The sequence below is a fragment of the Pristis pectinata genome, chromosome 20 (genome assembly GCF_009764475.1).
Source record: "Pristis pectinata isolate sPriPec2 chromosome 20, sPriPec2.1.pri, whole genome shotgun sequence".
Classification (NCBI taxonomy): Eukaryota; Metazoa; Chordata; class Chondrichthyes; order Rhinopristiformes; family Pristidae; genus Pristis; species Pristis pectinata.
The window spans coordinates 24,240,523-24,255,690 of NC_067424.1; the positions used below are offsets into that span (position 1 = coordinate 24,240,523).

General features: G+C 38.8%; 1 protein-coding gene across 1 annotated transcript; it reads left to right on the plus strand.

The window, feature by feature from the left end:
* The first annotated feature begins 1,498 nt into the window (after positions 1–1,498).
* Positions 1,499–8,756, plus strand: LOC127580992 (G-protein coupled receptor 37-like 1). Its single transcript, XM_052035032.1, has 2 exons — positions 1,499–2,533; positions 6,391–8,756. Exons 1-2 carry the CDS (start codon positions 1,730–1,732, stop codon positions 7,192–7,194), a joined length of 1,608 nt encoding a protein of 535 aa, XP_051890992.1. The 5' UTR covers positions 1,499–1,729; the 3' UTR covers positions 7,195–8,756.
* The last annotated feature ends 6,412 nt before the right edge of the window (positions 8,757–15,168 follow it).

Genomic DNA, 15,168 nt, shown 5'->3' on the forward strand with positions numbered 1-15,168 from the left:
GGGATGTCAGAGGTAAGTTTCTTACACAGAGAGTGGTGGGTGCGTGGAACGCACTACCAGCAGAGGTTGTGGGGGCAGATACTTTAGGGACACTTAACACACTCTTAGATAGATACATGAATGATAAAGAAATGGAGGGCTATGTGGGAGGAAAAGGTTAGAGCAGGATAAAATGTTGGCACAACATAGTGGGCCAAAGGGCCTGTACTGTGCTGTAATGTTCTGTGTTCTATGTAAAGGCCTTTCCTCCATTCACTTCAATATACAGAGCAATTAAGAAAGGCCAGTTTTTGTTGCATGAGGTTGGGAGCATCATGCATCAGAGAGAGGGAAAATGAAGTCAAAAAATGATTTGAAAGCTAAGGATTGAAGGGTGTTTGGCATCTAGGAGTCAAGAGTGGTGTGAGTGGCCAGAGACTGAAAGGGAAGGGAGGATATGGCTGAGTATTCCATAGAATGGATCTGGCTGTGCACTGTTGGGATTTGTCAGGGGGAGGGGGGTAGCTGAGAAGGAGGCTGGTGGTCAGGGGTGGGTGGTAGCTGGCTGATCATTGATTGGTGTGACGTGGGTCAAATCAGTACATCAGTGTTTGGGGGAGGAGGTCAGGTTGGCAAATGAAGAGTAGGGTGAGTGTTAGGAAGGAGTTGGAGGTGTGGGTGTAGCGATTGGCAGTGGGAGGAAGGAACCCAAAGGAGATCTAGGAAAATGTATCATATAGTCAAAATCTACCTAACATAGTAACTAATAAACTCTGTAAGGAATCCAGGAGAAACTTCTGTACCAACATACCAGTTAGAATGTGGATGTTACTATCTAAGAGAGGAATTGATATGAAGAGCACAGGCACAATCAAGAGCAAGGTTGATTGGTTCATGAGAGAGAAAGCAGAAGGATGTCTTGATGAGGTTAGGTGGAATGGAGAAAGCTTGTGTGGAGCCTACAGACTCGTATGTACCTGAATAGGTGACTTTGTGCTGTTGGTGTTTTGCGAGTGTGTGACATTTTTTGGATTTTGTCATTAAGACTGAAACCATTCATGCTGCTGAGTTACCCTTTCCATAAGGCACCAATCCAGCCCACTATTCCTAACCCCTCAACAATTGCCACAGTCCTGCCCCGCACCTCCCTTTCATACCCATCGGCAACCCCACCTACTGCAGGTCTGAACCCGGCTTTCATTCGCCTACTGCTGTAGAATGTAAACTGTCCATTTCTAAAATGCTATTTGCATGTCCTTTGTTAATTTAGTCATATTTTAAACAGGGATTCAGATAAAAAATGGAAACGCGTATAACCATGATGAGTAGGTTCTTAAGAAATTACTAACAATGCCCTTTGAAAACTGTATTTATATCATTCCTAACTCACTGCCTTAAACTTCAATTAGAAGCTACTTAGAGGACCTCTTTGTGGAGTCTTCATTCCCACCAGCAGGCGGCAATTAAACCTTCCCATTGATATGCGTCAACGTTGGGCTCGAGGATAACAAGGATTGGGAGAGCGTTGAGGCTTGGGACGATTACTTTGCAGCAAACTGGTCAATTCAGATTGAGAGGCGGAGGTTCGATGTGTTAACGGAGGGGCAAACAGCGAGCGTCGGAAGATTTTGCGAGCAAATAAAAGCTGCAAAGCATCAAGTGGGTGTGGGTTTTGCGAAAGGGTGGGGGTGATTCTGTCGTGTTGAGTGTCGGTTGTTAATCTGCTGACGCTGGTGAGAAAGTAGGGGAAATGTCCCTCTCTCTTGCTATTTTGTTTCTGCTTCAGTTCTATGTCTTCGGATCAACAGCCTCTGGCGTCTCCAAAGGGCTGCCTGTCCCGAGGGCGAATTCCAGGGAAGAGATGGGGGACAGAGGGCTGGATGGTAAAGAGAGTGGCGCTCAGCTTCTACTTGAAGGCAAGATGGAAGGAACAGGTGCACCGAACCTCAGCTGGGACTCGGAAAAGTTCAGCAAAGTGAGATCTGGGCCGATGTTCCGAAATGTAACTGCCATCTCCCTAAAGGCCGAGGTCAGAGTAAGGCGGGGGGCGGGTGAGAATGGCAAAGTTGTGCCCGAGGAGGCAACTGCCGTTTCTCTACGAAACAACCCAATGGAGCCTCGCCACTTCTCGCCAACCCACTTCCAAATCACTTCGAGGATCCCTCTTTCTTCGTTCAAAGATGAAAGGGAGCAGTTACAAGGGGAAGGGACGCGTGGAGTTCCCAGTGAACAGGGGGACGAAGTGGAGACGACGGCGAGGAGGCTCCAGTTGGAGAACAATCTCTACTCGGTCACTGACACTACTTACAGTGCATATGCGGTGGTACTTCTCTCCTTGATACTTTTTGCCGTCGGCATCATTGGGAACCTGGCCGTGATGTGCATTGTTTGCCACAACTATTACATGAAGAGCGCCTGGAACAATATTCTGGCTGGCATGGCTTGTTGGGACTTCTTTGTCATCTTCTTCTGTCTGCCCGTGGTTGTCTTCAACGAGATCACAAAGAAACGGCTGCTTGGAGACATCGGCTGTAAGGTCGTGCCTTACTTGGAGGTAAGATCACTTGAACCTTGCTCCAAGGGAAAGATTCCTCTGCTGGTCAGGTTAACGCGTTAAACTGTTGCTTTCCGAATACAACATTTATGGAGAGCAGCGGAAGTTCAATGTGACCCCACAGACTTGAGGCTTCATCAGCAAGGGGTTCATGAACACCACATTGTGCTTAATAGGAAGGTACATCATCGGAAGGCCAAGAAATTCGTCGCAAAAGAGCAAAAGAAAAATGCTGTTGCGGTGTGGAGAGTCACGCAATTTGCTACGCTTTACTTAGCACTAGTTTCCATCATCGTGCGCACCTTTTTGGTTGAAACTTTGGTTTTCGTTGGTGCTTTTGCTTCCTGGATCAACCTCGCCCAAACGACATAATCTTTAAAATTATTTTGTCAATGAGACTTTCAAATTGTTCACTTAAAGAACCAGCTTTTACTGAGGCTGAAAGCTCAGCTGCAACATTACTTAGAGGACCAAACGTTCTAAACTTGCATTCCTTGGCAAAGTGCAGCACAGCACCCTTCCCACCACTACTAATTTCTAACATTGGTCACATTAAATACTGCCCTTCCTTGCACTTCACCGCTACAGAAAAGGACTTCCAGTGCCCATTTGTCTCTTCAGAACTTCTCTTCATGTATGACATGACTCTGCAAAGGGCATCTCTCTGGTACCCACAGGAACCACATCACTGGAGGGACAGAAGAGTTCAGTAGCATCCAACACTATATCCACCCAGGATCCACAAAACACTATGCACTTATCCACACCTCAGAGGAGCAATGTCCACAAAGATTGTGTTTCCACAACATAATCTTCAGTCACGCCCATGACCCATGACACACCCATGAGTACAAGCTCACAAATGTGCCTACACTGTTCAAGCAGTGGCCTGAATAATGACTCTCAATCTCAATTTATTACTATTCAAGCCTGCATCTGCTAAGATATACCACATATCACAGTTTGCAGATCACTGCTCTGTTCAGGAGGTCATTGACACTCTACTCCACAAGACCAGGCATCACCTACTTCTACATCAGCCCACAGGAACAGGCAGACAAACCATGGGGATTTGTCGCCAAAGTGCAGCCATTTGTAGACTTTGTAGTTGGAAGAATGCTGCTGGTGAAGTGTGTGCCTTTAAGGGCTACCTGATAGCCCAGCTGTACATATTGGAGGCAGCCAGTGACAATTTCTGAATTAGCATATTGTTAGATGATGGACTCCAACAATGTCATTGTAAGATAGCAATTTTGTAATTTCTGCTTGGAGCTTTTTATAATTATGCTAAAAAGGCATCCTTATTTCTCACAGCATAGAAGGAGGCAATTGGCCCATCAGGTTTCTGCCACAGAGTACTCCCATCAATCCTGTTCTACTGCATTTTCCTGTAGGCTGTTCTCATTCAAATTACACCCTGATTATCTTGTCACCCACCTATACTGTGATAATTCAGTGTAGCAATTTAACCTGCCAATTATCATTGTCTTTGGGATGTGGGAGGAAACTGGGGCACCAAAGAAAATGTGCAAACTCCACACAAGCAGCATCAGAGGTCAGGATTGAACCTAGAGGTGTAAGACAGCAGTGCTAGTGTTGTGCTGCAGTGCTGCCTCAAGAGCAATATGGTTAAATACCCAAAAAAAGGCAGTCGTATTTCTAGGTGTTGATTCTTTGAATGTGAATGCATTATGTGAGTAATAATTGTGTGGTACTCCAGTGGGAGTGCTCACCAATATCATTTTAAGTGGTGCTGCCAAATTTTTAAATCCACTTAGAAGTTCTTCAAATAGTCTTTAGCATCTCTGGAGTCCAGTGTATCACACCACCTACAGAAGTATTGCCTTCTGTTCAAGGTTGCCTTGGAGACCCTCCAAGACCATAGACAGGTACTTTTGTTGGGGAGTTCCCAGGAAGGTCTCTATGAAGACATGGATGCAGTCAACAAATGACTGCACTTCGGGGCAGTCTGTAATGGCTGCATGTGTCAATGGTTGATCCACCTTCTCTTGTGGGCTGACAGTGCAATAAGTGATGTCTGGTCTTGTGGAGTATAGAGTGTCAATGACCTCCCTAGTGGAATAGACATCAGCAAACAATGATATATAGGAACATAGGTGCAAGAGTGGACCATTCAGCCTTCAAGCATGCCCCACTATTTAAAATGACCATAATCAATCTACCCCAGGCCTCATCATTTTTGTGCCAGTTCTCCATAATCTTCACTTCTCTAGCTTTCAAAAATTGATCTACCTCCTCTTTAAACAGCCCTAATGGTCCAATCTCCACAGCTCTCCAGGGCGGAGAATTCCAGAGATTCACCAGCATCTGTGGCAGAGCGGGCAGATGATTCGCAACTGTTCACTTCTGAATGCAGGTTTATTGTGATTGTTCCTTTTTAATAGCATTGTTTTTGAGCCTTCAGCTCGAGGAAAAGCTGGATCGACTGTGAGTAGAACCAGCTTTACTGTGACTGATCAGAAAAATGACAATGTGGTTGAAAATCTCACTGGCAGGTGTTTGCTATCGCCCTATTATGGACATTATTTTGATGTCACAGATCAAAGCTAGTAAATAATGAAAATCTCACCCCAAAATTGGGATGTGATGATACTGAATGGCACAAAGTCATCCAGAACTGTGCACAAAATTGCTTTCTTCTGCACTAACATGCTTTCCAACTGCACTACACAGTCTTCTTTAGCCTTGCACAAACGAATATCTAGGCCATAATCTATGTATAAATGCTGACTGTCTAATAGTGGAGACTTGGCAGTACTTGTTAATACAGAGGTGACCCCCTTGTATTTTAAATTAAGTTAAATAGAAACACTTCCCTTAAAGATCAGCTGCAGGAAGTTTGGAGAAGCAAAGCAGTACAATATCAAAGGATGTAGTATCTTTCAGAAGTGCATCTTGTTTGAAAGTTTTGGCATTCTGCTTTGATTATGCTAATACTGCCTTTAAGAAAGATGTAACTGTTCTTCATGACCATGACTGCAGCTCAATGTACATAACATAATACCAAATACACATGGGAGGGAATAAACAACATTTTTATGGATTGGATGAGGCAATATAGAGAGGTTGCTATTCATTTAAAGAGATTTTTTAAATATTTTATGGTTTGATTCCAGCTGTAACTTCAATGTTTTGAAGGATAAAGTGAAGGATAAACACTGCTTTTGGAATCATATATTGTAATCAAATAGTGAGATTGATTTATTCTCATCACTAACTGGATAATTCAGTGTTATAATTCTCTCAAAATAAATAGATTTCAAATGGCAGTGTGCAATTTTTATGAATTTAAATGCACTGCTGGGCCACACTATGTGCCAAATATTAAAGTAATCTTACAAGAAGAGAATATTCAAAAAAGGAATATGTGGTTATGTTCAATCATTTCACATCATTTTTAAAAGTAAAGTTGTCACAATGCTGTATTACAACAATATATTCCAGTATACTAAATTTATAATCATAACTCATCATCATTCAAATTCCATCATACAAATAATAATTAAACTTTATATTATTTGGTAAGTTTTTATTCATTTGACTTAGTGATTTTGCTAAATGCATTGTTATATTTAACTGGTCATCTTACTAATTCAATTGGCACATCTCATTTCGCATTTATTAAACAAAGTATGTTATTACACAATTTTTACAAGGGTTTTAATTATTGTATATTATTGTTTAGTGTGGAAGTTTGAGGCATTGCTGGTAGAGAATGATTGCTGTATTTGACAACAAAACCAAGATCAATAAACTTTGTGTGTGACTCTGAGGTTTTTTGTCATGTGACCATTAATGAAAAGTATCCTTTTACATTAATTTATTTTAATTTCCAGGTCTCTTGTCTTGGGGTCACCACCTTTAGTTTGTGCGCACTAAGCATTGACAGGTTTCGTTCTGCAACGACTGTACAGTCACAGATTAGGCTGATAGAAAGTTGTCTATCTATTGTGGCTAAGATGGCGGTCATCTGGATAGGATCCATGTTACTTGCACTCCCTGAAGTTCTTCTCTGGCAACTGGACCAAAAGACTTCCATTGTCTCTGGAGTCATCACTGACTATTGCATCATTCAAACGTCTTCAAGCCTCCCTGAGCATATCTATGGACTTGCACTAACCTATGAGAATTCCAGGATGTGGTGGTATTTTGGCTGCTACTTCTGCTTGCCTATCATTTTCTCAGTGACCTGTCAGTTAGTGACAAGAAGGGTAAAAAACACTGAAAAGAAACCTGACCTCAAAACTACATCTAAGCTTGGCCATTATGAAAATCAAAGAAACTATACCTTGATTGGCCTAACCATCCTCTACGGCTGCTGTATCATACCTGAAAATATCTCTAACATTGTGGTGGCCTACACCTTTCCTGAAATCTCCAAGGAGACCATTGATTTACTCAACATCATTAATCAGTTCTTTCTGTTTTTCAAGTCATCTGTAACGCCAGTGTTGGTCCTCTGCCTCTGTAAGCCTTTGGGCCATGCCTTCATGGATTGCTGTTGCTGCTGCTGTGATGAATGTTCCTCAGATTCCTCAGAAAGTGATCAGGATAGCAAGCTGAAGATGGAAATGGCATCCATTTTTTGTGATAATCCCAAGGAAACAACAACAATGATGACTCTTGGTACCCAATGTTAATGCGACAATCCTTCAGAATTGGAATGATTCTTTAAGGCTGAACAGTGAAGATAACCATCAGCAGCTCTTAACAAATGGTTAATTCTTTTACTTATCTGTGCACAGCAGTAGGTACTTTTAACTGCCTCTTGAACTAGTATATTAGCAGAAGTTCAGTTAGCTCTGTTAAGCTCTTGCATTGATAGCAATCCAAGACTGTATGTGAATAACTTTTTTTTGTTTCAGCTTTACTTTAGATTATAAAATATTTTTCAAGGTTTAATAAAACATGATGTTAGGAAGTATTAAAAGGACATGTCATTACAGAATATCAGTAATATACCCAAGTGTTCCAATAGTAAATCTCCAATAGTATAAAGCATGTCTAATATTCTAACAATCTTTTAATTTAATGTTAAGAGTTATATTTACTAAGACACATTTAATCATTATGTATTATTGTTACATTGGGGTTACTACTTACACAAAGATCATTGGCCATTATGGTCAAAAGTAACATTTATTATTATGTTAAATTTTAGCTCTATTGTTTTTATATTACTTTTGTTCAGGAGCCCCACAGTACACAGAAAATATTGCTCATAGAAAACTACCTAGCTTTTATAAACTGTTAGGTTAATAGATGTTTTTGCATTCACAGTATGATATGTTCAAAAGGCAGTGGCTGCCATACTACTGTAGGATAGGGATATACTTTGTTAGCTCTGCTGTGTTGGCCTAGTACTGTGATGAATAAAAAGGTGACCAGATGCTTTTGGTTTTCAATACATGAGACTTTGCTTTTGTGTTATGTTACAAACTTTCAGTTATTTAATGTACTTTATATCCATGCCAACTAATTTCCTATCAGTATAAGCATCAAAAGTATACCTTGACTGATATCAAAAAACGCAATTTAACTGCAAGCTGCCAATATCATGCTGGTAAGATCATCAGTGCAAGGTAGCCTCAGGTGATTATGTTTCACAATGATTGCAGAAGAAATATAAGTTTTGCAAAGCCAAATTCTCAGATGTGATAAATGGCTGCAAAATGTAATGTTAAAATTGGCAGTATTAGGGAAATAGATTTAAGCAAATGAAAATACATTGAACATTGCTGATCAGTAGAAGACAATATTTCCATTCAATTTTTACACAAGTGAATAATGGTTTGCACCAAATCTATTCTATGTGGATTTAAGAATTTGGTTGCATTGATGGTACAGCAAATTTCTTCAGCTAGTAGTTGAGCACACAGATGAGCACATTTCTGGTCCACATTAAATTGGCTAGCTTCAGCCATAGTGTTGGCAGAAGAACTTTAATTGCCCTTGGTACTCTGAAATGGAAAAAGCAGAAAAAAAATAGGAACCCTTATATAGCTAGCACTAGCATTTCAGAACAGGACTGTATATTGTATATAGACTGGACAAGATTCAGCTCTAAGTGTCGGCTAAAGTAGAGATGAAACTCAGCTACAAATGTCAGATGGGGATAAGTTTCTGCACTATGGTGGAATAACCTGCTGTGGACTCAATCAGCTGAGAAATTAATAAAATAAGAAAATGAAACACATGACAACTAACTTTAGTAGAGATTTTATGTACTTCCTTAAAGGCTCTTAATATACACCCCTCAAGGCTCAATGATTAAGGTAAATCAAGTATTAGATGTTTTCTAACTATGCTTCACTTGAGTAATGTTTCAGTAGACTACAATATTGTGACTACAATACAGTGACTACAATACAGTACAAATAAATAGATATTTCCATGGTCACATGGCAACAGCTATTGAAAGAGTCTGACTAACATGTCGGGAGCAGTCATGGGTAACTAATTTACAAAATGGAACCGCCGTGCTCTGCACAGTTGAAGCTTAGATCAGACTTGCACTGACAGTTCATTTACTAAGAAAGGTCTACTTCTGGAAAATGTCTCGCTGCCCTCCCTACCGGTCAGCTATTTGGACCTGTCAATCAATTGTTGAGTTGAGAGGAATGCTAACAAGCACTGCTTGTCATACAAGCATAGGTAGTAAGGTTGTGGAAGTTTGCGTGGGATAGCACCACTGATGTTATTACATTCAATAATAATAGAATGCATTTCTAATATCTAGAAAAGTAAAACCATAGAACACTACAGCACAGAAAACAGGCCATTCGGCCCTTCTAGTCTGTGCCGAAACTTTATTCCGCTAGTCCCATTGACCTGCACCCAGTCCATAACCCTCCAGACCTCTCCCATCCATGTATCTATCCAATTTATTCTTAAAACTTAAGACCGAGCCCACATTTACCACGTCAGATGGCAGCTCGTTCCACACTCCCACCACTCTCTGAGTGAAGATGTTCCCCCATATCTTTCCTCCTTCACCCTAAAGCCATGTCCTCTCATACTTATCTAAAGCCATGTCCTCTCATACATGATAAAAGAAAACCTATGACATAGAGCTCAAACTAAATTATTTCTAAATCATGCCTCTGTTATCAAGTTTCAGTTATTTGATAAGATCATGAACAACAATGATTTATTTTATTTTGTTTTAAATATGAACTTCACCTGTCACTGGTGAATCAAATCAGAGCAGTGACATATTGCACCTTGAAGTAAATAATACAGGCTGAAAAGTCCCACATTGTGTTCACAACACTGGTGGCCATCTGGCAATCCCCAGTGGAGAGGTAAAGGTTTGTGTTAGTGGCAGAAATAGAAATCTGATCAAGCTGAAGAGTTTATCCACACCATCTAGTGGCTGAAACTGAATTAATGTACAGTGGGGTAAATGGATTCCATCAGTTCCTTCTGTCTCTCTGCCTCTGTCACAAAGCATGGTGAATTTAAGGAGACATAGTTAAATAAATTTACAAAATACGTATTAAATTTAGACCATAGAAGAAACTGGTGAACACTCTGACTATTCAGAATCAAAATTTTAAAAAAACTTCTTGTTGCATTTTAATGCTGGCTTTCTCTTAATGATGAAGGGTTTTGTTTGACTGGATGAACAACCATTTTTTTTCCAATCCAGGGAATTGGTGGCAAAGGTCATCAATTTAGAGGAAGCACTGAGGCGAGAGATTAGAAAAATATTCTTTATACAGAAGGTTGTTGGTATATGAAATGCCTTGCCATGGAGAGTCATTTTTTAAGGTACCTTGAAAATACTTTAAGAAGAAAAGTGGTGAAGATTAGAGGAATGCAGACCTTCAACCCCTATTCCATGCTTGCTTATACATAGACAGGATGTGAATGTACCTGACAAGGCTTGGAATAATTGCCTTAACCCAATTGCCCTTGAGTTAATGGTGAGCTGTCTTCTTAATCTGCTGTAGGCCATCTGGTGAAAACATTCCTATTGTGTTGTTAAGGAAAGAGTTCCAGATTTTACACGAGACAACACTGAAAAGTGATGATGGACTTTAATAATCAGAATCACCCTTCCTTATGTAATATTTGGTTCCAGTCATTAGAGGGTTCTTATTGACTTCAGTCTTACCTGGGCTGCACAATGCAACATTCTGTCAAATGCTGCCTTGATGACTTGAGCCATTGATCTCACCCCACCTCTCAGATTGGAATGAAGGCTGGAACTGTGTTGTCCTGGCAAAACCCAGACTTAGTATTAATGTTTAGGGAATAAGTAGTGCTTGATAATACTGTTGAAGACATCTCTATGATTTTGCATTTCTTTCCTTACTTCATATAGAAGGTGCAGTTTAGCCATTTTCTGCTGTTGGGCATTAACCACAGAGATATTTTTGTTCTAGTGTATATTTAAAGAAACGGAAGTTTTGATTTACTGCGATGGTTTTATTAACTTTAACATCAGAAACTCACTCTTTCAAGTGCACCAACAATAAATAAAAATAAAGAAAAAAATTGAAGATGCTGGAAATCTGAAACAAAAATGGAAATGTTGGATATGTTATACCACCTGCTCAGCTTTTCCAGCATTTTCTGTTCTTGCAACAATAGTAAAGCTCATGTCACTTGTTCATAGCTTAATCTAATCAGTTAGCTAATGCCTAAGGATTTTAATTAAAATTGAGAGGAAAAAATAGTTCTGTTTAAAGTTAAGCTTTACATCTGCAGTCTGTGCGCTAACACAGCTATTTTTGGCTCTAAAGGAATGATTTAAAGATCCTTCGCAATATCATGAAATATTTGTAATTTTAAATAAAATTTTTGAATTATGAACAATCAAGAATTTGTACCTTAACAGTTGTGCCTACTCCAAAAGTTCTATGGTTCCTTATCTAAGCTTCTTGCCCTCACCTTTAGAAAAATCTTAATACAAAGCATTTGTTCCAAATATATTCTTTTCTATTTTGTTAATTTCAGTGTCAAAACCTTCACTTTGCCCTTAAGACTCACTTAAAACCAGACCTGAAGGATAATAGTGTCCATCTTTCTCTGATTATGCTTTCTCAAGTTGCCTAGGAACGCTCAAAAATGTTAAGTGCACTATATAAGTGCAAGTAGTATGATATTTTCCCCACATTGACAATTGTATTTAACTAGATTTCTCTCAGAGAATTCTGGCCTCCTTTGTACATAATTGATGCAATATTGTCCTCAAAGGAGAATCAGACAAACTGCTAAAGAGAACGTCAAAACTTTTCAATAGTTTATGCCACAAATCTTTAAAGTACCCAGACGCAAGTACAAGTCAGCTGACTGAAGTATGGTGAATGTAACACAATAGGTTGAAAGCTTAATGATAGTTCTGGTAGATATTCAATCTCTGATAGTGTTCTATTGAACCTGGCAGCTTTCTCCTACCAACGGCAATAATGAATCAGTCAATGGAACAACTGGAGCGAGATCGATGTTAAACAAATACTCTGCCAAAAAACCAGGCTGCTTCATTGTTGAATATCACCAGCCAAGTGGGTTAGCTAATCCACACCAGTTGTTTTAATTTTACATGGTACAAACCAGTTACATCTTTTTTTTTCTGACAGCTAATGACAAGCCTCCATTGGCCACCAAAGCATTAATAGATTTTAAAAAAATGATTGATACATGAAAGGAAATGGAGTTCTCTGATTGTCTAGACTAGCTTTAATGCCACTAAACAATCGTTGAAAACAACATAAATTATGAAAAAAATGAACATGTATTATTCAAGACATCAGGAGGAGAAAATGATTCGATAAATCTTCTTGTGATTGGCATTAACATTGCTCATAATGAAATGGAGTGAGAAGCATAAACACAATACAACTTGCATTTTTTTAGGATAGATAGGAAAGGTTTAAAAGGATATGAGCCAAATGCTTTTAAATGGGATTAGATGGGCATCTTGGTTGGCATGGATGAGTTGGGCCAAAAGGCCTTTTACTGTGCTGTAGTACTCTATGACTCTAATACCACGCTACATGGAGTGGACACCAATTAATTGTATCACATGTGAACTATTAGCAGGATTCAGAATATACTTGAATCTCAATCAAGCCTCCCTGGGAGATGTTGAAAGGGGATCAGATGCACACTAATCTTAAAAGGAAAATGTTAATGAGGGTTGAATCTGGCTTGTTTTTGTGTGCCCCCTATTGACTAATTCAGAATAGTGAAAGTGAAAACTTAGAAATGAACCTCCTATGTTTTTAGTTTCAGGTGGTAAGTAGGCTGATAGAAGGGAGCATTTTCATTTAACCATACTAGGAGATGTCTGTCTGTAAGTAAACATCTTTAATGCCATATTGATAAAATGACATTCATTCTCTACTAAAATATTCTTTTCTACATTCAGAACTCATTTACAGCATTGTTGCTTTCAACAGTAGAAATAACACATTACATTCATTTGTTTCTGTGATCAAAAACTATTTTAAAATCTTTATAAAAAGATTTCACAATAATATTGTTACAATTCCCATCACTGTTTTTGGCGTTAGTGCTTACCACCCCAGTAAGTTGTTTTACGCCATGCAACTTACATTGCACAGAATTTTTTTTAAGTGCTCTGCAGGATCAAAGTTAAAAGCTCCACAGGAGGAGTCTGAAACAGTGATATTTAATGTAATGATTCCTGTGTTAAACTCAGCAGATTTTCTATAGATCAACCAAAGACCTCGTTAAATGGTAAGAAGACAACCAACATGACAATAGTTACTGGGGATTGCCTCAAAAACCAACAAATCTGATTTTTATTCCAAAATAAAGTGAAGCATTTGGCTATCATACTAAATTGAGCAATATTTATCTCAATGTAAAATAGAATTTGTTAATTTTAGAAGACATTTTGATAATTGCTGGTCTTCAAAACAAAGCTCTATTTATAAGATTCAAAGAAAAAATCATACTGGTGCAACCAATCTATGAATAAAGTACATTATATATACAACTGTCTGTGAAGGACACATTGAAATCCTTTATCAATAAATGATTGTTCTGAACACAACATGTACATGTGATAAGAATGTATTAAGAGAGTATCATCATTCTTGGCTCAAGATCCAACTCAAGGAAGTAGAATGTAGTCCGCTCCCCTATACTTTTGCCAGTGTTGGACAATGTTTGTCTTATTCAAAGTTCAGCTGAGTGGAGCTAAGAAAGTCAAACTATCAATTCTGAGCGCTACAAATTGTTTAGCAGCCAAGAATATAGTCAAGGAGTTCAGCTTAATTTGCTGAAGTATGCAAACATCTTTGAAAGGGAATTGTACAGTTTGCAGTAAACAGAACAAACACAGGAACTACATTTTCCATCAATTTCTGCTCTATTTAGATCTTGAGGAAGTAGAAATATGAAAAGCAAATTCACCAGAAAGAAATCTTTAGCTGCTGGAAAGAAAGAAGCTACACATGAAACAATAAATATTTTAAAATGTTGCATGAGCTCAAGCAAGATTTGCTATGTTGCTGGTGGTTACCAGGAGCAACAGCACCAAATGACCTTCTTGCAGAAGACATATGCATTTCAGAGCTTTAGCACATTCCTTCACGTTTCTAAGTGAGATGTGATCCATGTAAAAAAATTCTCTTTTATCTCTTAATAACTATATTAAAGGGATTGTCACTGTCTTTTCATATTTGATCAATTAGCAATTATGTCCAAGTTCAAAATAAAGCTGTTGTGAAATCAGATGCTTGGAAAAAGTAAAATGTAATTTCCTCAAAGCACCAACTAGCTGGATTATAGTCCCAAAGGTGTCAACTGTTGTCCTAATTTCTCACGCAGTAGGAATTTTTTCACGTGTTAACTTAGATGGTTATTAGCAAACTCTGTAATTATGCAATCCGACAGGTCTAATCCTGATATCGCTCATTGCCACTTACCAGAAAGGGTCATTAAATGGCATACAGAATGAGAAACTCAAACCCAGACATAATGTGGCCACCTATGAGGTCAAAACTTGTGTCTTGATTAATAGCAACTAATGGACAAAATACGGGATATCTAATCTATATGGGTTAGCACTGTACTAAACAATGCCTTTATTTCTCTGGACCACTAAATAGCTAATGGAAGAAACACAGCACTGGGCTCTCTTCAAAATAAATTTAAAGCCTTGATGGAAATCAGCTGAAGCAGACAGATAACAGAATAATCAATCAGATGAGGTAGGTTACATTGTGAATAGTACAAGTTTTTGGAAATGCAATATGAATGTTGCCTCTGAAAAAATGCATAATTTGTGATTAGTGAATCATATGGGAGTTCAAGATAGTCTGGAAGTTTCAGACCACCATTACTGACACCAGCTTTTCATTCTAGATTTCACTGTTTAAATTACCCCATTGTGGGTTTCAAATTGTGCAGGCATTGGGATACTAGTCCAGTAACAACTACAATCCTACTGAATCCCATCGAATTATACTTTAAGCATCTAAGAGTATATTGTCATTTATTTAGTATCCACATCCTCCGATGTAAAGGATTCTAAAGATTTACAACACTATCTGGAAATAAATGTTACCCTGCCTAGGTCCCAAATGGCCTATCCCTTATTAGCATAATGCTATTACAGTGCCAGTGACCCAGGT